This window comes from Mus musculus, chromosome 9 (genome assembly GCF_000001635.26).
Source record: "Mus musculus strain C57BL/6J chromosome 9, GRCm38.p6 C57BL/6J".
In the NCBI taxonomy this organism is placed as follows: domain Eukaryota; kingdom Metazoa; phylum Chordata; class Mammalia; order Rodentia; family Muridae; genus Mus; species Mus musculus.
Window position 1 is genome coordinate 123,090,440 of NC_000075.6, and position 22,766 is coordinate 123,113,205.

General features: G+C 45.5%; 1 protein-coding gene across 21 annotated transcripts in view; it reads right to left on the reverse strand.

Annotated features, from left to right (window-relative positions):
• Nucleotides 1–22,755, reverse strand: part of Zdhhc3 (zinc finger, DHHC domain containing 3) — a 47,036-nt gene extending 24,281 nt beyond the window's left edge. For 5 of the 21 annotated variants that reach the window (NM_001372547.1, NM_001372538.1, NM_001372549.1 and 2 more), the window contains exons 1-2: nt 22,557–22,755; nt 9,824–10,153 (exon numbers count right to left, since the gene is read on the reverse strand). Coding sequence is in view for 13 of the 21 variants with exons in the window: in NM_001372538.1 (NP_001359467.1) it covers nt 9,824–10,129 (306 nt within the window). In the remaining 8 variants the exon portion in view is untranslated. Of the gene's footprint in view, nt 1–196; nt 694–8,483; nt 8,536–9,819; nt 10,154–21,994; nt 22,250–22,556 lie in introns of all 21 variants that reach the window. The other 16 variants (NM_001372546.1, NM_001372551.1, NM_001372540.1 and 13 more) reach the window with 11 other exon arrangements.
• Between the last annotated feature and the right edge of the window lie 11 nt (nt 22,756–22,766).

Genomic DNA, 22,766 nt, shown 5'->3' on the forward strand with positions numbered 1-22,766 from the left:
CAATACCTGGGATTTATGGCACACAGGAAGTTTATGGGAGGTCCTTGGATGGTGCTGCACACAGCCAAGTACTCAGGATATGATCATTCAGATTAGGAGCCCAGCAGTGCACCAACACTGAAGCTATGAAGCACAATACACCCAGACTCTACGTAGCACTGCTGTGCAAAGTCAGCAGGGAGCAAAGCCTGCGTACCTGTGCTGCACAACAACTCAAATAGGATCCAGAGGGTGTGTGCGTAGGGGTTGGAGGCTTCACACAGAGCACCACTTCCCCAAACTGGAGCAGGCCAGCAAGGCAGAAGGAACAAGAGCTGGTTGTTAGGATCTATCCTATGGAAGAATTTTAGGAGGAGAAGAACAACTTCTTCTTCTTCTTCTTTTTTTTTAAAGATTTATTTATTATACATAGGTACACTGTAACTGACTTCAGATGCACCAGAGAGGGCGTAAGATTTCATAATGGGTGGTTGTGAGCCACCATGTGGTTGCTGGGATTTGAACTCAGGACCCCTGGAAGAGCAGTCATGCTCTTACCCGTTGAGTCATCTTGCCAGCCCGGAAAAAAAAACTTCTTAAGAAATGCAAAGATGCATGCAAGTTGTGGTTTGCTTTTGCAACCGAGATGTCTCACAGGGAACAGACTCCAGCTAAAGTGACTTCAGACACTGGCCAAATAACAGTCCTCCTGCCCTGCAAAGAAGCAATGATAAGAGCTGTGGAATGCAGACACAGATGCAGTGAGGCAGGCCAGGAAAGTACCTGAAGGTACTAGCTCCCAGAATTTCCTATAAACCTTAGAGAGCCCACACAGGGCTGCCAGAGGAAGCCCCTTTGTGAGGGTAACCAGAGCCTCATGTAATATTCTCATCATTGTTTATTAGTCAGCTGGTGATTAGAGCCTTCCTGAAAGTGTGTCTCCAATTGCACAAACTCCCAGAAGACCAAGGTCCCACCTGTCCAGCCACCTGAGCCTGTGATGAAAGTGCCTTGAGGGTTCCAGCAGGGTCCCCTCCCAATCCCCACCAAAATTCCCTCTTCCACACTTGTCTGTTTGAACCTCAGGGCTGTGGAAACCGTTACTACCTCATGGAGAGGAATTCTGTTTTTTGTTGAGCGTAGTCCTCCACTGGTGCAGGGCATGGGTGGGAACATCTGCTGAGATACTCTGCCCCTCTACTCTTTATCCACACCACAGGAATGTCCTGAAGCCTGCAGACTGCCAAAGCCTACATATCCAAACACACTGAGTTTTCCTCTCACTTCCAAACTGATAAATACTTGTTTATAGTTTATTTAAAAAAGAAAATAGAGGTAAGAAGAGGGAAAAGGAAAAACCTGACTTGATCACCCAAGAGAAGCATTACCTACATTGTGAAGCGCTTTACCAGTCTTTTCTCTCGATACTCAAGTAGGCTGTGAACACTTAAAAAGACATCAACCCCATCACAAAGCAAGATAAAACATGGCTAACTCAGTCCACAAAAGCACACAAGGGCTGCTGGAGGTTTCCTGCTGGTCGTGGCATAGCTCTCTACCCTCCTGTTCAGTGGCATCCTGGCTGCCACATGTTATCCAGGCTAGAAATCTAGTGGCTACCTTCAGGTCTTCTCAGTTTGCTATACCTTTCATCTCTCTGCTAAGGCTACTTCCACCTAAAATTGCCCTCAATCCCACAATCTTCTTCACACCACTATCACAGGCTTTCCTGGCCCTACCAGCTGCTGATTATTTCCAGGGTAAACATTCTAATTGTGAATGCCCATATGATTTTTGTCATAAAGCCCTCACTAGCTCCCTGGAGACGATGGATCAGAGTTTGAGCTCCTGGGCCAGGTGCACAAGCCACACCTGACCCTGGCCCCAATCTAATGCTGGGTTCCTCCTGACACAATGCTGTCATTGTGTGTGTGCACGCACCAGGGCTTTTGAAAAGGCACCACACACATGTCTCAAGATTCTCTTCTGTCCCCAAGACGACATGTTAGCACCATCTCAAACCCTCTAGAAGTTGGACAAGAAGCATTCAAAGTCCTCTGTACCCATTTCAAAACCAGTGTCGTCTTCCTAAGAGCCTGAGCCTGGGGAACTGCCCACAGCAGGGCCCTACAAGCAACTCTGACGCCCACAGTCTAAGCTGGCATTCTCGAGACACACTGTAAAATTACATACCGCACCTCCAACATGACTGTAAATTCCCAAGAGGACAGACACAATGTCTTTCAACCTATAGCCTAGCAAATTGCTCAGGGCCTGGCATTAGGCCTGCATTCAATATACCTGAGCCAAATAATAATGCTATAGCAGACATTTATTAAGTGCTTATAAAGTACAGGCATAGTTCCAAATGTTTTGTGACTGAAAGCATTTTGTCAGTTAATTCTGACAATAAATCTACAGATGGGCAGAGACTATGCAATCCCTCATTTTTTAGAACCCAGTAAAGCAGAGTCAGACAATTCCCAGGACATGTGGCTAAGGGACAGCAGATTGAGGATCCAGGCCCAGACAACAGACAAGGCACAAACATATTTACTAGGTAGTTTTAATAAGAGACTTAGACTGAGAAAAGCTTTTTTTTAATTGTTTTGATGCTATCTTATCACACTCTACTGCCAATGACTGTATTAACAGTACATGAATAAGAAAATTTAAAATAAGGCTTGTTTCACAGCTGAGCATCTATACCTCCAGATGTGGTAGTACATTGTGGCTAGGTGGCCACTGAGCAGAAATTGCCTATCTCTCCTGCAGACCTGTACTGTCCTTGAGAGGACACAAGTTACAGGTTAGGACAGCTTAGTTCTGAGACAGAATAAACTAGTCTTTAAAAATCCCTGTTTATAGCCGGGCGTGGTGGCGCACGCCTTTAATCCCAGCACTCGGGAGGCAGAGGCAGGCGGATTTCTGAGTTTGAGGCCAGCCTGGTGTACAAAGTGAGTTCCAGGACAGCCAGGGCTATACAGAGAAACCCTGTCTCGAAAAACCAAAAATAAATAAATAAATAAATAAATAAATCCCTGTTTATCAATGTCTGTCAGAATATTCTGGGCCAGAAGGCTGAAGACTGATGCTCCAACTTCCTGGGGCTATCTCTGAATTTGTCTCAGTTCTGGAAGCTGTGTTAGGCTCCCTATATTTTCAGAAATTATTGGCTGCCCTTGGATTTCTGATGGGGTTGAAAGACTACTTATAGTTTCATAGCCAACACAGGCTATTTTTTTTTTTTTTTGTTTTTTGAGGCAGTTTCTCTTTATAGCCCTGGCTGTCCTGGAACTTACTTTGTAGACCAGGCTGGCCTCGAACTCAGAAATCCGCCTGCCTCTGCCTCCATAAAGTCTCTATAAAGAAATACCAGATAAATTAAGTTGAGCCCCAGTGTTTCCATTGATGGTATGCATAGTGAAGACTACAGTGTTCTCAGACAGTCACAGAAATTGGTGTTTTGTAGAGGGGTTCACAGGGTCTTGAAGTGGAGTACTGGTAGGCAGATTAATTCTCTTTCTTAGCATGATGGTCAAATTGAGCGGATTGATACCACACCTTTCTTCAGTTCTCGGATTTGAAATAATTTATGGGGTTAATAAATGTTAGGCCCAAGGAAAGGAAAGGCAGAAATGAGCTGACCACACAGAGTCATGCAATTGTGGCAACTGTGCAATGTGTGGCTTTAAACTTCCTGGCAGCAGGGACTGTGTCTCAGTTTTCAGTGTTTTCTGGGAAGGACAATGCCAAAGAATGTATGTATCTATAGCTAGACAGGAAGAGACGGAGAAAGCAAAGAGGCGAGGGGCAAGGAGTAGAAAGGGCTCCAAGACAGGACGAGTTCCCAAGTCTAGGCTATCTTCAAGGGTGCCTCCTCTAGAAACCAGAGGCATCTGGGCAACTCTTTCATGTAACTTGCTTGTGCCCCAGGACCTGCTTGGGTCTGATCACATATATACCACTTCCATTTGATAAAGGATTGCTGCTGTGCACACCCTATTTTATGACTTGGTGGGTCAGCTAATACCTAGCTCATGATAACCACCTCAGGTTGCATGGTAATTTGGTGGCCCATTGTCAAAGTTCTGTTTCCATTAAGGCTCAATGGCAGGTCAAAAGCTGATTCTCAAAGGGAGAATAAGTTGTCTGTATATGATGGTAGGGCCTTGCTCCCAAAATCTCAAAGGTCTCTTCTGTGATTCACCTATAAGGGCCTGCCAAAGGCTCCACAAAACATCCCTATCTGCCATTGCCACTTCAGTTACCATTGGGTCTGCTGGATTATATGGCCCCAGTGGCAGAGCAGCATGCACATTAGCCTGGATCAGTTGAGGAGCCTTTTCCTATTCCAGGCCCCACTCAAAGCCAGCAGCTTTCCAAGTCACTTGGTATATGGGCCCAAGTAACACACCCAAGTGTGCGGTCTCCAGAATCAAACAGACCCACTAAATGGCGTGTGTCTTTCTTGCTGGTGGGAGGAACCAGATGCAATAAATAATCCTTTACCCTAGGATGAATATCTCTGTGTCCCAAACCACTGGATTCCTAAAAATTTCACCGAGGTAGAAGGTCCCTGAATTTTGGTTAGATTTATTTCCTATCCTCTGATGTTCATAAATGTTACTAACAAGTCCAAAGCGGTTGCTACCTCCTCCTCACATGGTCTAATCAGCATACCAGCAATGTTTTGAACCAGTGTGCTCTGTCTATCCTGAGGAAGAAACAGATGCTCAAGCTCCCTATCAGCTAAGTTCTAACACAGGGATGGAAAGTGAAAACTGTACAGGGAAAGTGCGTACTACTGGTCTTGCCAACTGAAAGCAAATTGCTTCTGGTGGTCTCTATAGACAAGTACTGAGAAGAAAGCTTGTGCTGAATCAAGAGCTGCAGACCAATACCAGGAGACGTCTTAACTGGCTCAAGTAAGGACACCACAGCTGCTGCGATGCAGTCACTGCTTGATTAAGTTCGTGATAGGCAACTGTCATTCTCCATAACCTGTCACCTGCACAGGCCAAATAGGAGAGTTAAAGGAAAATGGGGTAGGAACCGCCCGCTCCTCCTGTATCTTTCATGTCCTTGATGGTGGTACTCATGTCTGCACTTCCTCCAGGGATGTGATAGTGGTTTTGGTTTACTATTTTCCCTGGCTGAGGTAACTCCAATGGCTTCCATTTGTCCTTTTCAATCATAACGGCCTTCACTCTACAGGTTAGAGAACCAATGTGGGAATTCCGCCAACTTCAGTATATCTATCTCAATGATACATTCTGCAGCGGGGGAAATAACCACAGGATGAGTTCATGTGGAACCCTTCCAGAACATAGAAAATGCCATGAGTGAGAGCACACAACTCAGAGTGGGCAAGAACACTACCCAGTGAGACCAAACTGCAGCAGGCCGTTCTCACCACGCACATCCGGCCCGAAGGCCGAGGGAGGTGTCCGTGTGCCTTTTGGTCCAGCTGTCTGCTCTCAGTCTCTGTCTCTCTCTGTCTCTTGTTGATGGGCCTTTCTCGTCTCCAATTTCAAATGGCACCATTTCTGTGTTCCACACACTTGGGAGTAAGTTCTCTCTTCCCCTGGCTGTGTGACTCAACTATGGCTGTGCTGAAGTCCAGAACTACCTGCTGGTGGTTCAGAAAGCCATATTGGCTGAACTGTCCTAGTGTTACATCTAGAATGAAAAGATCCAGTTGGAAGTGGTACAGTCTATTGGGAGACCATGATACCTTTTCTGTTTCCCTTTCTCTTTTCTCTCCACCTTTGTCAGTGCTAACCAAAAAGATATATAATGCAAATATTATTTATAACCTCAGGGTGTAAGATGTTCTCCCAAAATTATAGACAATAAGAATTACTGATATATAAGACATCTCTTCTCCACTGGAAATTTCCCTAGACACACAGTGATTCCAAGCTAGAAACAGATTCCACTTGCTGATGAACCAGGAGCCTCTAACTGATCAGTATTTTACCTGAGATCTGGACTCCTGACTCTGTGGTACCTTGCTGGCAACCCCCTTGTATAGCTCCACTTCACTGTTTTACATACGGGTCTGCATATGTCATCATGTGCTTCTGGCAGAGGCATGAAGATCCTGTAATGGGGCTCATCCACAGGACATGCTTTGACATGTTTCCCTCACTAATGATGGCTATTTGACAGATTCTTTGTTTATATCTATGGGTAGCTACTTGGTACTCAGGACTGTGGCCCTCACCTACTGTGTTGGTTAATTTTTAGTGCCACAGTCTAGAATTACCTGGAAGAGAGTTTCAATGTGGTCTATATCTGGTTGACCTTTGAGCATGTGTCGGGGGCAGGGGGAGATGACCGTTTCAGTTACATTAACTGATGTGGGAAGACCTAACCCAAAGCAGGCAGCATCACTCCCTGGGCTTGGGTCTTGCACTGTGTAAGAGTAAGCTCAGCAAGCACAAGCATGCATGCATTCATTTATTGGTCTCTGCTTCTGACTGTGCATGGATACTTCAAGAATCTGCTGCATTCTTCCCTGCATGATAGACTGTAACCTGAACTGTGAGCTAAAAGAAATTCCCCAAGCTGCTCTTGTCAAAGCATTTGATCACAACAAAAATCAAGGTGAAATCCGGGTTGTGCTGCAAGGGCTCCTGCAGAGGTCCCTGCAGTAAGCAGGAGAGCACAGTTTGTGAGAGCAGCCCAAGTGCCAGCAGACTCTTCCTGGTGGTGCCCAGCCCCCACCTCATGTGCCTTCTAAACAATGAGTTCATCTTCCACCATCCAATCCTGACTGGCTTCCATTGCTCACCTAACACTTCTGCTTGCACCTAATATACAGCAGTTTGGCCACTGAGAAGCTTGGTTTGGCTTCCTAAATCTACTCCTTCCTAGCCCTTCTCATGGACAAGTGGCACCAGCATCCACAGTTGTTCCTGGTCAGACCGAAGGTTTTCTTTGTGATCAATATCCATTTGTTAGTTTTTCTCAGACCTGGTTGAATTTGAGGGCTCCAGGAGCATTTTCAAGTGTGTTAATACCTAGAGCTCTGCCTCTCCAAGGACTAGAATAGAACCCGGGAGGGTGGGGGGCAGGCACCTCCACTGATTATTTTTACCATGTAGCCAGACTTAAGAATCAGTGGCTTACGGGTGTGGTCCCAGCACTTGAGAGGCAGAGGCAGCGGATTTCTGAGTTCGAGGCCAGCCTGGTCTACAAAGTGAGTTCCAGGACAACCAGGGCTATACAGAGAAACCCTGTCTTGGAAAACAAAAACAAAAAACAAAACAAAGCAAAAAAAAATCAGTGGCTTAGCCAGGTGTGGTGAATTCCTTTAACCCCAGCACTCAGGAGGCAGAGGCAGGCAGATTTCTATGAGGTCTACAAAGAGTTCCAGGACTTACACAGAGAAACCCTTTCTGCCCTGTCTTGAAACATCAACAACATAACCAGTGGTTTAAAATAAGCTCCAAGTTCATCAGCTTCTGTCCTCTTAGCTTGATCCAAGCTAGTGCCATGCCTTCTCTAAATAGCTGCCCATGCCTTCCTTTAGTCTCATCCTGAAAGTCTCACCTGAACCTCACTGCCAGCACAATGTCCTTACACTTGTCTCCCCAAGGTTGAGGAGCCTACAAGGTCTGGTGCGATCTTGTCTCTGTGGCCTGTTTCACCATGCTTTAGTCGCATGCTCCAAGCTCAGGCCTTTGAACCTCCTTTCTCTGCCTGAATCTGTCTGGAAATCTTCCCATGCCCTCACCTGCAGCTTCAGGCCATTCAGGTCAGCTCCAATGGCACGACTATGGAGAGGCCTTCTTGGGTTACCCCAAGCCAGTGGGGTACCTTTAAAGCCTACTGCACCCTCCCATTGCTCTGACAGCACCTAGCAATTCTATCATTATCAACTCATTAATCACCGGGATGTGAGGTTCCAGGGGGCAGAGGTTCTGTCTGCCTTATTCCCAGCTTTACCTGCTCCTTGGGAAAGAACCTCTTGCAGGGTTGGCATCTAAGTCAACACAACTGTTACCCACCCAGCAGGGCCTTGCACTGTTGCTATAGACATCCTTGTCCAAAGATACTCTGGTCTTGTCACTGTTTAGTTAAAAAGTCTTACAGCCAGACTTAGTGGCACACATCTTTAATCCCAGTGCTTTTAGGAGGTAGAGGCAGGCAGATCTCTGAGTGTGAGACCAACTTGTTCTACACATTGAGTTCCAGAGCTACATACTGAGACCCTGTCTCGAAAAATAAAATAAAATAAAAAAATAAAAATAAAAATAAAAATTGGGGCTCTAGACGCTTTCCTCTCCTATCTTTGTTCTTCCATAACTGCAGGGACTCCAAAGGTAAATCCCTATCCCCTGGTCTTCCCACCCCAACGATGAGCTGTGGAGAGGAGCCACTGCCTGTTTTCTGTGTGGGGGATTCCCCCCCACCTCTCAGCACCAACCTTGGATTGGCACCCCTCCCTGCTTGTGCATAGCAAACTACACTTCCTCTGTCAGGGCTGTCCTCACCTGTCTTTCCAACAGAGGCATCTTGATGGGAGAGCCGGTACTGAACTGTGAGCTGAAGAGAAGAATATAATTTTCTTCACTGTCTCCGATAGTAAGGGCATCACACAAAATTCTAAATAAATCTTTAGTTTGTTTTAAGTCTTTTATACCCTTGTGTATGGGGCACTTTCAAGAATATACAAGCTCGCTCTCCACTTCCTTAGGTGGTGGCTGTTCCTCTCTAGAAGGTGCCATCCACACTGGGTCACAGGCACCAGGCAATTCTGTCTGGACCAGTCACACAGGTAACTGAGCTAGGAAACTGTTTTACCTTGAGAGGGATTAATAATCCACCTTCAAGAAGAAAACTGAGCCGGGCGTGGTGGCGCACGCCTTTAATCCCAGCACTCGGGAGGCAGAGGCAGGCGGATTTCTGAGTTCGAGGCCAGCCTGGTCTACAAAGTGAGTGCCAGGACAGCCAAGGCTACACAGAGAAACCCTGTCTCAAAAAAAAAAAAAAAAAAAAAAAAGAAGAAAACTGGTTCAGCCCTGTGGTCTATGCTATACTTTCCTGAGGCTCACAGGAACTGTGGTGGCCATTAGAAGAACTGTCTCAATTTAATGGCTATCACCCCCATACTAAAACAGTTAATCCACAGGGAGGGCCTCACCATGTTACCTGCATGGGTATTTCCCATTCAATACAATGAAAAGTCAGGAGGGCTTGATTCAGGATATAAGAACTATTCAGTGGCCTTTGCTCCAGTTGATATATTTACCTAAGTCATTCACTGAGAGGTGTCCGTTAGTGCCACACAGGCCTGGCCAGCTTTTCAGGCCCCCCTGACAACGAGGCGTCTCATCATGTAGCCCTGGCTGTTGTCAACCTGCCTCTGCGTCCCTGGGGCGAAAGCTGTGTGCCACCACACCCAACCTTAAAGAAAGGATTCCTGTGTAAGCTAAATGAAGACTAAACCTATCCATGTCCTGAAACTGGATGTGGCCTGCTGTAGCATCAAACCAGCCCAGGTCTTCACTATCCTCCAGCTTGCTTTCTGCTCTGAACATCTGGCCCAGTCTCTAAGGTTATCTGATTACATCTTCCAAACAGAGGCTGGGTTTCCTCTTGACACAGAAAGCTTATCAAACACATACAGCAGTGTGTACACAGTGTCACTCAATCTGTCCCCATAAGCTTCGTCCCTAAAGCTCCAATGAGGAGCAGCTTACGTTTTCACCCAGCCCTTGTCATCCTTTTTACACATCCCCAAGATCCATGGAGGGGAGCATGCAGGCTATGGCCATGCCAGGGCCTGAGGGAGAGAATGTGGGCTGGTCAAAATGAGCCCAGACATACTCACGGGGTCCGTCAGCATGGCCCGGCAGTGGGAGGCCAGGGCCAAGAAGGCCAGCAGGTTGAACACAATTCCGTTGATGATGCTGTACGCGTAGTCTCGGGATGGAACCAGCATGACAAAGAGGACTACAAACTCCGCATAGAGGACCAGAAACCAGGTGACAATGGCACAAGCAATGCCACAGCCATCTCGGATAAACCACATGGCTCCCGCAGGACCAGGGAAGGGAGGTGGGGCACACTTCTCTGGCTGGAGGTACTCTGGTTTCCGCTCAATGTCTCGGAAGTGATGGGTGGGGATAAGCATCATAAGCTATTCTGTCCATACTGGCATCTGAAAGGAAAGGGAGCAGAAATATGGTGTTATCTTAGCAATAAGGACACGTGAGCCAAGTGCTTGTGTGCATCTCCCCCCCACAGACACTGCCTCAGCACCTCTTCATTTAAGGGCTGCCCGCTCGCTCTGTCCTCACCACTGTAAAGCAAGGATGCCTTCCCTAAATCTTCATATGAAGGTGAGAATGAGGAGACCAGACAGGGCAATGCCTTGCCCAAGAGCAGGCACATCAGATAGCAGTATAGCAACTACAGGTGGGACCAGAGCCTAGGTCTCCCTGACTGTGAGACCACTGGGCAAATAGCCCATTATACTAAATCCGGGAGCACTGAACTGAAATGGCTTGCTTCTAGGGCAAGAGACTCTGAGTTCTGCTCTCTTTGTGAGAGATGGGACAAGAGTAGAGATACTGAACCGTGTGTTCAAATGTATTTCTTACCACAAGCCACTATGTTCCCACCTGTGAAGCACTGCCCCTACCAGAGTTGTTGGTACCAGAGCTAGAGGGTTCTGGGGAGGGGCCTATGTTGAACACCCTGCATAGCTCACTGGCCCTGCACAAGTATTCTCTTCAAAAGACATTATTCCAGTGGAAAAGTGATGGCTAACCAGCATTCGTCCCAACAGTTACAACACTGACCTCCGGAGATACAATGACTAAGAACTGGGAATGAAACAGAACAAAGTATAGTGAAATAAGCATGAAAACGCCATAAGAAAATCATTACTTTGTATGCTAACTTTAATAATAATAATTACTATTGGCTTTTGAGACAAAGTTTCTCTGTGTAGCCCTGGCTGTCTTGGAACTTGCTTTGTAGACCAGGCTGTTCTTGAACTCACAGAGTCCACCTGTCTCTGCATCCAGGGTGCTGGGATTGAAGGAGTGGGACCACCATGCTTGGTTAAATAAAGAATAACATACAAATAAATAAAAAGCTTTAAACAAACAAAAAAAGAGAATTAACTAAGAATCAGTATTGCATGTCCATCCACAACGGGCTAAAGAACAGAGCACAGAGATGTCCTCTGTTCCTCTCAGCTGCTATACTTGTTGTGACACTAACCAGAATTCTCACTGGGAATTTGATGGCTCAGCTCATTCCCACATATAGAAACCATGGAAAGGCACATGTAGCACAGTGGCTTAATCTTTGGAGAGCAAGTCACTCTACAGGTGAAGAAATGACCGTGTACAGCCCCAGCCCACAGTCTCTTGAAAGCTCTGGGTTTTCAATGGCTTTGTTAGACTAACCTAAACTTGATTCCTCCTTTTTCCTCATCAGAAAGAAGATATGGTTGGAACGGAGCACAGTCATGAAAGTGGGAAAGCTAAACAGAGTGAAATGTTGCTTAGGCTAATCATGCACAGTCCGTTCTGCTCCAAATTAGCTTAAGATTCAAGACAGACAGGTAGCTAAGTGTGTCACATGCCTAGCTAAATGAACAGAGTAACAAATTAGAGCACTGTCCTACAGCAGGAACACAGTGCTGGAGAACAAAGCTGTAACATACAGAGAGTAATTAACTTTCTCTGTTGTGACACAATGTCTCTTGGTCATCAACCAAAATTTTCTAGCTGAGCAATCCCATGCTTGCTCTCTGAGGAAAGTTCAGTGCTGCCTGAACAAATGATGTAGGTTCACTTTCTGAAGCACTAAGCAGGACAATGAGAAACTGAAGAACAGGAATGTATGGGAACTAACCTGTGCCTAGCAAATTCTAGAACTTAAATTCTATTCAACTACAAATCAAACCCAATAAATAGCTAATATCCCACAACAGAAGAGCAACACACTCCAGGGACAAGCTTTCTTCCACTGAGTGGGTCTGCATGTTTATCACCTGTGCTCTAGCAATTTTATTAAAGCTCAACCCTACAGAAGGCCTCTGGTGGTTCTGCCTGGTGAAAGAATTACCCAGCTAAGGCGGGGGCTGTATCAACATGCAAGCCAAGTACCTACTCTGAATCTTCACAGAAAAGTTGCTGAACCCAATCGCCACCCACTAAGAAACAGATCATCGTGCCTTAGCTTCCTGTGATGTAGATGATCAGTAACAAACACTCCACTGCCCTGACAGCACAAGCTTCTGTCATCTCTTTCACATTAGTGCTCTATCTAATTGTCATGAGGGCTGTATTTTTCATAAATGGGAGACCACCAAAGTTAAATACCCAGTGACAGAGGTAGTTAACTTCATTCTGCCCTTCAGCAGCTTTTCGTTTTCAGTTGTACATGTAGCAACGATGTCAAGGAATGGTGTCACTAAAGTTTTTGCAGAGTTTTACTAAGGCATAAGCAAAGTTTCCCAGGCAATTGGGACTCCCCCCCCCCCCCCGCCCCTTTTTTTGGAGAGGAGGTTGGGGGATTGAGACACAGTCTTGCTATGTAGCCTTGGCTATCCTGAAACTCAAAGAGATCCAACTGCCTCTGATAAAAGGCATGTACCACAATGCCTGGCTCACCCATACTTGTTTCAAAACAGAAACACCTGTCAATCATTTGGATGGTTAGATGGAAACATCAAAATAAAATTTAAGAGAAAAGAAACAGAGAGATTGAGTGCATACAAAATGGGACTCTTGCTCCTGCCTCAGCACAATAGCCACTCATTTTTTTCTAGAATAATTTCGTGAACACCAATGCCTTGGATGCATCCTTAGGGCTTCACAGTCACCAACATCAACCCGTGCAGATCATTTTAATTCCAGCATCTCTTTGTGTGGCTGTCTTCCTCTTCTATAACTAACCACTGCTCCTTCTGGGTCTACAGTGCTCTCTGCATACTTCTGCAAGATGGCAAGGCTAGTAAAGATCTTCTAGAGGTATCTGTAAAGAAAGGCTACTCATTTGGGGTGTAAGGCTCCTTCAGGGAACATGTAGCCCTGCCTCTCACTTGGCACTAAACAGCCCCTCAATCCATGTGCTCACTAGTAAATAGTAACCCCAGGGCCACAAGGCCTGGACTGCTTCTTTTCAGGTGAGAAAGCTTAGACCAAGCAGGATCATGAAACAGGTGGACTAATATTTACACAAGAAGCCAGAATGTTCTGGAACCAAACACTGTACAGAAGGAGCTATTTTCCAACCCTTTGCTGGGAACAAGAGCCTCCTTGATGTGGAAGATGAGGAAAAGACCCACCTGGCAAAACCAGAGGCCAGGGCCATGCTGAGGGTGGCTTTCCCACCCATATCCAAGTTTCATGATTATCCCAAGAGTGCAAGCAAGGTTCCCTAACACCTGGCCATTCTAGAGGGAAGAAAGATACAGATTTCTGAATCTAATTTTTTGTTTCTTCTTTGAGCACAACTTCTAACTGAATCCAACCTCCCTAGCAACCAACAACCACTGACCAGTGACAGTGGTTACAGAAGAGGAAGACTGCCACCTCTCCCAAGGCCCTAGCATTTATATGCCCTCTGAAAAGTCCCCAGAGTTCCAAATGTCACACAACAGCAGAAACCACGCCTCTGCTAGAGCATGAAGCAAATCATAGTCAGCTGCTGCAGTCCAAAGCAGCCCCATACCCCCAATACCTTGGGTTAAAACAAAAACATAACATTTTTGAAAGAAACCAGAATTCCAGAATTCTCACTAAAGGATCCAATGTGAAAAAAGGTGTCTATAATCCCTTCAGACTTCCTCCAACAACAAAGGTAGAAGATGATCTTTTCTTATTGTTTGGACTAACCTTACAGCTCAACAGCAACTCTGCCAAATTCCACCTCCCTTTACCTGTCCTTGCTTCTGAGGAGCCTGGTAGAGCTGGATGCTCAAGCTAGGAGAGGCCCAGGATTATCCCCTTCCCAACACCATTCCTTACAGGCCAGCCATACCTTCAGAGGAGTAGTCTCCTCTAGGGTCCCCTCCTAGCCCCTTTACCCTTCTCCTTGTCTGAAGTCTCTCTTTACTCAACACAGCATGATCTTGAAGGAGCAGGCACTGTGTGCAAAGAACTGTACAGCACTCCACCCCACCCCACCCCTGCCCCACCAATCCCTTGAGATGTGAGGGTAGGAATGTGGGTATTGCCCTGCTCTGCTCCCCCTTCCCCCATCCAGGAAGACTGGGCTCATTTGTTTTCCTAGGCTGACTTACAAGCCCCATTTTGTTGAGCTCTGCAGCCTGGCTGCATGCATTATGTGCTCAAATTCAAAGTGTTTGCATGAAGGAAGTTGTCAAACCAGGTGACTAACAAGTAGTGCAATATGGGGTAAGCAGGATGAAAACAACAACAAAGCAAAAAAATCACAAAACCACATGAGCGCAGAGCGAGATGAGCAGACTTGTCCATCCCAGGGTAAGGACTCATGAAAAGTGGGATGCGAGAATTACAGACAGAGGTGAGGAGGGCCTGGACACCTGGCAGGGAGGACTGGGCATCTAGGCTATGCACACGCAAGACTGTGTTGGAGTGGAGAAGGAGAAGTTGTGAGGGACTATGCAACCCTATGGCAAGGCCACCCTGGCTGTTGACAGATAAGGCAGATGAGATGGCGAAGTCCAGAAGCCAAGGAGCCCAAGAGGGCAATAAGGCAACCAGCTGTAGTCCTATTTTGGTGATACTAGGTTTTCTGTTCCTCTAAGTGGCTACCAGTTCTTCACCAAAGATCTGAGGAAAATGATCTTTTTCCTAATCTAAATTATAGCAACCTATACTGTACTTTGGGGATGTTTTATAACATCAAAAGGAGCTCTCCCACCACGTGTTAGCAATCACTAGTTGAAACTAATAATTCTCACCTAAGAGAAGAATACTCAAGGACCAGAGAGGCACAGGCACAAAGCCTTTGGCAAGAAGACAGGGGATTTAGAATGGAGGAAGGCATTTGGGAGTGCTGGGGTTCCCAGTCTTTAATTGTACATGTATGAGTTTGTGTGTAGGTATGTGCATGGACATGGACATACCTGAAGAGGTCAGAGGAGGGCATCAGATCTCCTGGAGTTGGAATTACAGAAGACTGAGACTCCTGAAATGGATGCTGGGAAACAAAGTCAGGATCTCTGGAAGAGCAGCAAGTCTCTTAATGCTCCAAGCTCACAAGCTTAGATGGTATGGTACATGTCAGAATCTACTTTGAGGTGTGTGTGAGTGTGAGAGAGAGAGACACAGGCAGAGAGAGAGAGAGAGAGAGAGAGAGAGAGAGACTGACTGTAAGGAAATTAGGTGAAAATGTCCTTAAAGCCAAAATTTTTGAAATTGGTGTTTAAGAAACTCAAACCAAGCCACCTTCTTCTGGTACAGAGTCTTGTATACAGCACAGGCTTCACTGTGCTTGACGGCAAGCATGTTCTTCTACCACAGGCCGGCAAGCACAAACGCATTGCATGAAGTGGCGCCTGTGGCCCAGAGCTCCTGGGGCTTGACTGCTGGTTGCTTCTTGAGGTGTTACTCATCTGTTCACAGATGGGCAGCTCCAGGCCTTCCTACTGTGACCCATTACTCAGGCTTTGCATTTGCTAGACTCATAGGCAGAGTCCAGTTACCATGGTTATGGTTCATGATCACTTGCTGGATAAGGGCAAATCCCTATATCAGTCTACTACTTGCTCTATGAAAAACCTGGTTGCAGTCCTGCAATCAAAGGTATGGCCATCACATAAACACACAAATTCTCAAAATATATTGTGAGTATGTATGACATTCTCAATGTATTAATAAAAATGTAATATTTAAATAGAAAGAGCAAAGACCCACATGCTACCTTCGTCCCAGCCAGTACCCCTGGTCCTTTTCTACTTCCTCTGTTCCTGAAGGGCAAGATCCCCTCCTGAAGTCTTGAAATACTTCAGCCAGGTCTGATTCTGAATCCTTAGACTCCCTTTTAAATCACTGTGTGAAGACTTTGTTTCTAAAACATTACACCCACTCACCCAATCTAGTTCTCCCACCCACAAGTGCATTCCTTAACAGCATGAAAGTGGATGTGAGGCTGTGTAAAGTAACAGGAGCAAAAGACAATGAGCCAAGCTGGTTAAGCCAATTCAAATCTTCCCCAATTATTTTCCCTAGTCATAAAGACAAGGGTCATCTAAATATATATACAACACCAACTATCATGAGTAAACCATTTAGGTCCCTACAAGTAGAAACTATATAGATAAATCTGTTTCATCAATTTACACACATCAGTAAGCTGCAGGAACTCCTAAATGGGAGACTCTAGGTCAGTCCCAGCAAATCTATCGTGGTAGATGATGTAAGGAGGAGAGGGCCTGGCTGCTATTCCCCTTAAACTCATCCTAAACATTTAATTCCTGTTTAAACTAGTTTCTATCAGGATTAAATGACTTTCAGTCCTCACAGTCCCTTAAAATGTCATCTCAAACAGTCTGGCATCTTTTCAGAACCTTCTTGAAATATACCTAGAGAATTTACATCAACCTCAAGTTTAATGGAACTGTTTTTGGTATTGAACTCTTAGTCCACTTTAGAGTCAATCATACAAAGCATTTATTCACAAGCTGACTTTGTAGGTGAATGGCCCAGGTCCTAGGAGCTTTAGAAATGAATGGGGGTTGAGGGAAGGGAAGCTGGAGGGATGGCTCAGAATGTAAATCTAAACACAGGGGTTTAAGTTCCCTTTGTACCAAAGCCTTAAGGTGATGGTCATGTCAAACTGCAAATTCGGAGGTGTAGAGAAACTACTATACTAAGGCTTCTACTGCCCTTTTCCTGATAGGCGGGAGAAGTAGATTGACGCCAGAAATAGAGTGTTTAGTTGTTAACTAAATTTTTGTAGATTTAACTCCTGCCGATCTAGTTAAGGTCTTAGCTTAATTAAAGCAATTGATTTGCATTCAATAGATGTAGGATATAGTCTTATAGTCTTTATCAGAAATTAAACTTGTTTGTTTTCTCAGGGCTCTGAAGACTCTTGGACTGTATTATCCTAAACTTCTATATGATTAGTTGGGGTGAAAGTGGAAGAGCAACTTATAATTGTTAGGGAAGGAAAAATAAAGTTGTATTTGGGGTTTATGTGATTCGTTAATACTTTGGAGTTATTATTGGTTAGGTACTCATTGCTCTTGCAGAGGAGCTGGAGTCAGTCCTCGGCACGATATCAGGCACACATACATACCATATGCACAGACAAAAAGTGAATAAATAAAATCTTTTTAAAAATTAACCAGGCAAGCAGAAAATTCATTTATCTGAGCGACACTTAACCTAAATTTAATGATGCCAAACGACTATGAAATGTACACCCATTTTCTGATGAGACTCCAAAAATCCAGTAATGAACAAAGAATTGCTATGTATGAAACACTTCAGTAAAATAACAGAACGAATCACTACTTCTCCACACAGGTAAGGGTGTGGCCAGAGCCTGACAGAGCAAATCAGGCAGGCAGACCTGGCTCTATCTTGCCTTATGGGAACTCCACACAGTCAAGATTGCTTCCCCCTCTGCTTGCCATTTAAAAAAAAAAAAATGTAAAGGGAAAAAAGTAAATGTCACATCTGTACCCTGAACCTTGTCTGTACTAAAGTTTACCAAAACACAGACAATGGCAGGCAGGGCACGTTTCCTCCTGTCCTGCTGCACACTGACCATTGTCGTTTGTTCTGGAGACCAGGTCTCACTGTACTTCTCTGATCGACTTGAATTCACTAAAGATCCACCTGCCTCTGCCTCTGAGTGTTCAAATTAAAGATGTGACACACCATACCCTGCCAAATGTTTCTTTCTAACGAACTGACCATTACATTTCTAATTTTTGGTAATGCTCAACAGAGCATAGAAAAGCATTTCTTTATACCCAGGCTAGCCTGGCCCTCAACACCTGCCTTCGCCCCAAAACAACAAAAAGCAAAGCAACAAAGCAAAATGAAAAACCAATATGAGATTCCTTCTTCCAGAAGCAATTTACAAGCCCTCTGAAACAAAACCTCCTGGAAATCCACTGAGACTGGTTGGCCTCTTCCAAACTTGGGTCAGCTTGTTCAGAGCTCAGAGATGAAGCTCAAGCACCCAGTAGGGAGAAGCAGGCAGATCTCTGTGAGTTTGAGCCCAGTCTGATCCATAGAGTTCCAGGATAGCCAGGGCTACATAGAGAGCCAGGCTCAAAAAACAAACACTCCAAGTTAAACTGTATTTTAAGCCATTTTTTTCCAGTATATATGTATTTTAGAGATAGGGTCTCACTCCTGCCTGACCTGTGTGTGTGTGTGTGTGTGTGTGTGTGTGTGTGTGTGTGTGTGTGTGAGAGAGAGAGAGAGAGAGAGAGAGAGAGAATGTGTTTATGTACTTACCGTGCATGATATGCATGATACATGTATAGGTCAGAGGACAACTTGTGGTAGTAGTTTTTCTCCTACCATGTGAGTTCTGGAGGTCAACCTAAAGTTGTCAGACTTGGTTGGCACTTTTACCCACGGAGCTATCAAGACAATATTTAAATCTTCGTAGGTCCAGAATTAGTATGAGTTTTATAAATTAGCAAGAAAGGGGTTTGGGATAAAGTGGGGCTAAAAGATTCTAGACACAAAGCAAGTGAGCAGCCAAGCCCAGTGCACAGCCCTAGAAGCCCTGGAGTCTGTACACTACAGATCCTTATCTTCCTAACCAACCTGTCTTTCTGGATTCTCTGCTACTGACTTGGTCTGGAAATAAGACTTTATGTGCCAAGGTTAAGACTTACCACAACAAGACTGTGGCTAGGGGTACTAAACTCAATTTGTCAAGTTGAGAGACTGAACTCGCCCAAGGTATTCCCACACCCCTGACACTGAATGGGAGACAACCAACGGCCTTAGTCATCGAAGAAAACTCAAACACTTCAATCAAGTGTTTGTGCATCCTGAAGGCCACAAGTCCCAGGATATGATTTCCTAACTTTCCTGCAAAGTCCTGGGATGATGAGAGCACCGATATTTGCCTCTAGCTCTATCGTCGTCACATCTGACTGCCAGGAGTAACTTGGCTAAGTGACTCAGGAAATTTCCCAAGAGGAAAGCAAACGATTTTCAAAAGTGTAACTAGAAGCGGTGTGGTGTCAACCTCCTTCCCTTCTAGGTCAATACTGAAATATTATCCCCAGTTTAGCCCTCAGTCTTTGAGCACAGCTCTTAGGGTGGTGTACTATATACCTGGAAAGTGGGATGTGTGACTCATTTTCTCACACAGGACCTTATGAAGCTTAGACAGGTCTCTTAACATGAAACATGGAGGAGCCTTTCCCTAATAATGAAATAATAAGTGTGGCTCATGTATTGCTACCAATTTTTCCATTGCTATGGTCCCAAACCACAAGATCTAGGACATGACATGCAGACTCAAGGTTAAATTATGAAAGGCTGTTTATATCTAGTATTCATAAATAAGGCCCAGGCAGGACAAATGCAAAGGAAACAGATCCTTAGGAAACATCCCCTTGCTGAGGTTCTAAGAGTTCAGAGCACTGCCCCAGGCGCTTTTGCTAAGTAGCTTTTATAGCTTTAATGAACCAGGGTGGGTGGGACATATTTACTTCTTCTTTACATGTTATTGCTGTTAGCAGCAGCTCTTTTCCCTCTTGTACTTGGTGCTTAACTTGCACAATTAGTGCCTTATTACAGCCCTAATTACCAACCAGCTCAATTGAGTACTTCATTTTACTATCTGGTTCATGTACTAGCTCAAGGGCCTGGACTCCTCAGCTATAGTAAATCCTATACGTCTTTTAAGCAAGTGCCTAATTCTTCACGTGTTTTTGGTCCATGAGAACGTCATTAGGACACTTCCTGAATGTTTGGCTCTCTAAGCACGCATATCACACAGTCAACCCTTCCCTTCATTCCAGATATCCCAGGTTCCGCTCTGGAGGGCTCTCTTCTTAGCGAGTTGGCGTTTAGCCTTGCTTTGCACATAACTTTTTCCTTTATCTGATAAAGTGAACTAAACAGGGACAGGACTTAATCATATTCCGTGTTCTTCTAGAAAGGATTCAAGAGAAGTGAATTCAGGCTAGAATATCCATCCTTGCTTTTGAAACGAAATCTGTGGCCTAGGGATATAACTCCATGACAGAATATTTTCCCAGGACTCATGAGCCTCCAGCACCAGCATCAAAAATTGATGGAATGAAACTGAGCAGTATTTTACAGGATAGTTACCAGCCTCATAACAAACATGGGTGTTCTGCATTAGGTCCCCTGGTAGATGACATGGAGTTTGTGAGAGGCTACAGAAAGTGACATTTGGGAGCCACAAAGCCTCCACTCAAATCCTGCCTCTGCTACATATTAGTTATGTGCTCTGTGACTTTGCTCAGACACTTATGCTATTTGTGCCTGTTTCCTAAACTGTAAAATTGCCCTCATAAGGCTATTCTGAGAATTGAATCTTTGTAAAGTTCTTGGCATACAACAAGCATCACACAGTGTCATAGAAAGTTAATAGAGCCTGGGTTTTATAAAAGACACAACAACAAAACAGCATGAAACAAACAAAAACCCCAAGAGAAATGAAAAAGCAAACTGGTATAACACAATATAATGTGCCATCCTTGGGTATTTCATTTTTCTGGTTCTAATATGTTCTTTGAATAGCTTCAATAAATAAGAACTATGAGTTATGAGGTTTAAGGACATCTAATGCATTCAATGAATATGATGAAAATGCTCTAGCATCACATAGGAAAAATAACTAGTGATGACAGCAGTGTTCCAGCAGAGAATATAAACTCCACTGTTTATGTTTCTTGAAGTCTTCTGAACCTAATACCAGATATTACTCATAAAATCAGTCACCAAATAGATAACACTGACCCTTCTTCAGAAAGAACCTGTTGTCTGCTGTCGGGGGTAGGATATGCCCGTGTGGTGCTGGGGAGGGAACCTAGGGCCTTTGCACATGCTACTGTTCTGCCACTAACACACTTTTAAAGATATGCCCAAAGACTTTTTCCCAGGAAAATGGCTCATAGTAGTTAAACTCAAGTCAAACTTTCTTCCAGTATCTTTTCTGACTTTTCAATCTTCACCCTACCCCACCCCCACCCCACTATATATTCAAATGGTCTCTCTTTCCAGTCATCTCTAGCACGAGATACCCTACTAGCAGGAGTCCCTTGCTATTTCACCAGTTCCTCACACAGAATCTAGTTGTTCAACCAGAGATGGTGTCTAGGTGCTATATCAAGTGTGGCATCTGTTCCTCCAAAAAAGGAAGAAAGCCGTCTGGCTCCACCTTTTCCAGTTACCCTAGAGGGCAAAGTCCAACCCTACAGGAAGCCGTCTCAGGAGCACCTGTAGTAAGTATTATGTATGGACGCAGGAAATTCATATCCAGTCTATCAAGAAGAGGCTATCATTTGAGGGCTCAGCAGCTAACAGTTCAGTACCTAGGAATATAGCCAGGCACTTCCTGTTACTGTTGAAATCTCAGCGTAGTCAGTAATCCACTATGACAACTCTAATCACCATGCTCTGTGGCTATGCTCACAAGAGCCTTCCCTTCTACCCTGGAGGACTCTGGTTAGTGTTCTGTTTACTTACTTAGTTAGCACAAGAGAAAAAAAGCCTTTTTTCGACGAGTGGGGGCAGTGTCTTTGAGACAGGATCTCACTATGTGGCTCAGGCTGTCCTTGAACTCACAGTGTAGAACAGGCTGACCTCGAATTCAGAGATCCGCCTAGCTCTGTCTCCCAAACGCTGGGATTAAAGGCAAAGGGTGGCCAGCACCTTTTATTTCTTGATGATTAAGCTGAAGGGTTACTTTTGTTTAAAATAGAACACCAGGTAAGTCTCTACCAAGTCTCCCCTCATTTTCTCAGAGAGACCCTTTAAAACTTAGTTCATATCCCCTCTCTTCCTTAAAGGGCCCCTCACTATGACCCCAGCTTCACCTTGCAGGCATCCTTTCTGGATAACCTAGGTCCCATATCCTCCCAGGGTCGGTTTTCTTTCATGAAGTTATCCATCTTCCCCGGAGATCCCTTCCATCCAGGCATCCCGAAGTGCAAGACACTCTCCCTACTCTCTTTGGGACAATACTCCAGCAACCGCACGGGGCAAGGGTAACTTGCAAAGCTCTGGGCCATTATCTGATGATGGGCAGTAGGGGAGGAAAGGATGAGGGAAGACAGGACAGAGATCGATCCCTGGAATGGAAGGAGGGGTGAGAAAATTGAGAAGCTGGCGCCCCATTCCTGGTGCAGACCCTTCCCGACCAGTGACCTAATGAGGGATCCATGGTCTCTTTCCTTCAGCCATCCTAGGGACCAACTAGGAGGGGGTTGAGGAGATGGTCCCTCATGGGCAGCACGACTTCCGCCTTCCTGAAGTGTCTCACGTGCGCGCGCTCGGCTACTTCGACTCCGGCCCGAGCGCTCGGGTTGCGCGCTTCCCATCCAGTCCCGGCTGGGGCCCCGCGCCTCCCTCCTTCTGGGGCTTCCCCACTGCACTGACCGTCAATCTGGAGGCAGCTAGCAGTCCCGCGCCGCCTGCTGCTGCCCCGGGGCCCAGCCGCCAGCGTCCGCGATGGCACGGGCACCCGGCGCCACGGCTTGCCGGACTCGGCCTCACACGGGGCGGTGCGAAGGAGAAGCCCATGGAGCTCCAGGCGGTGGCGGCAGCCGCGGCTGCGGGAGCGGCCACCGCGCGGGCTGATGACGCGCA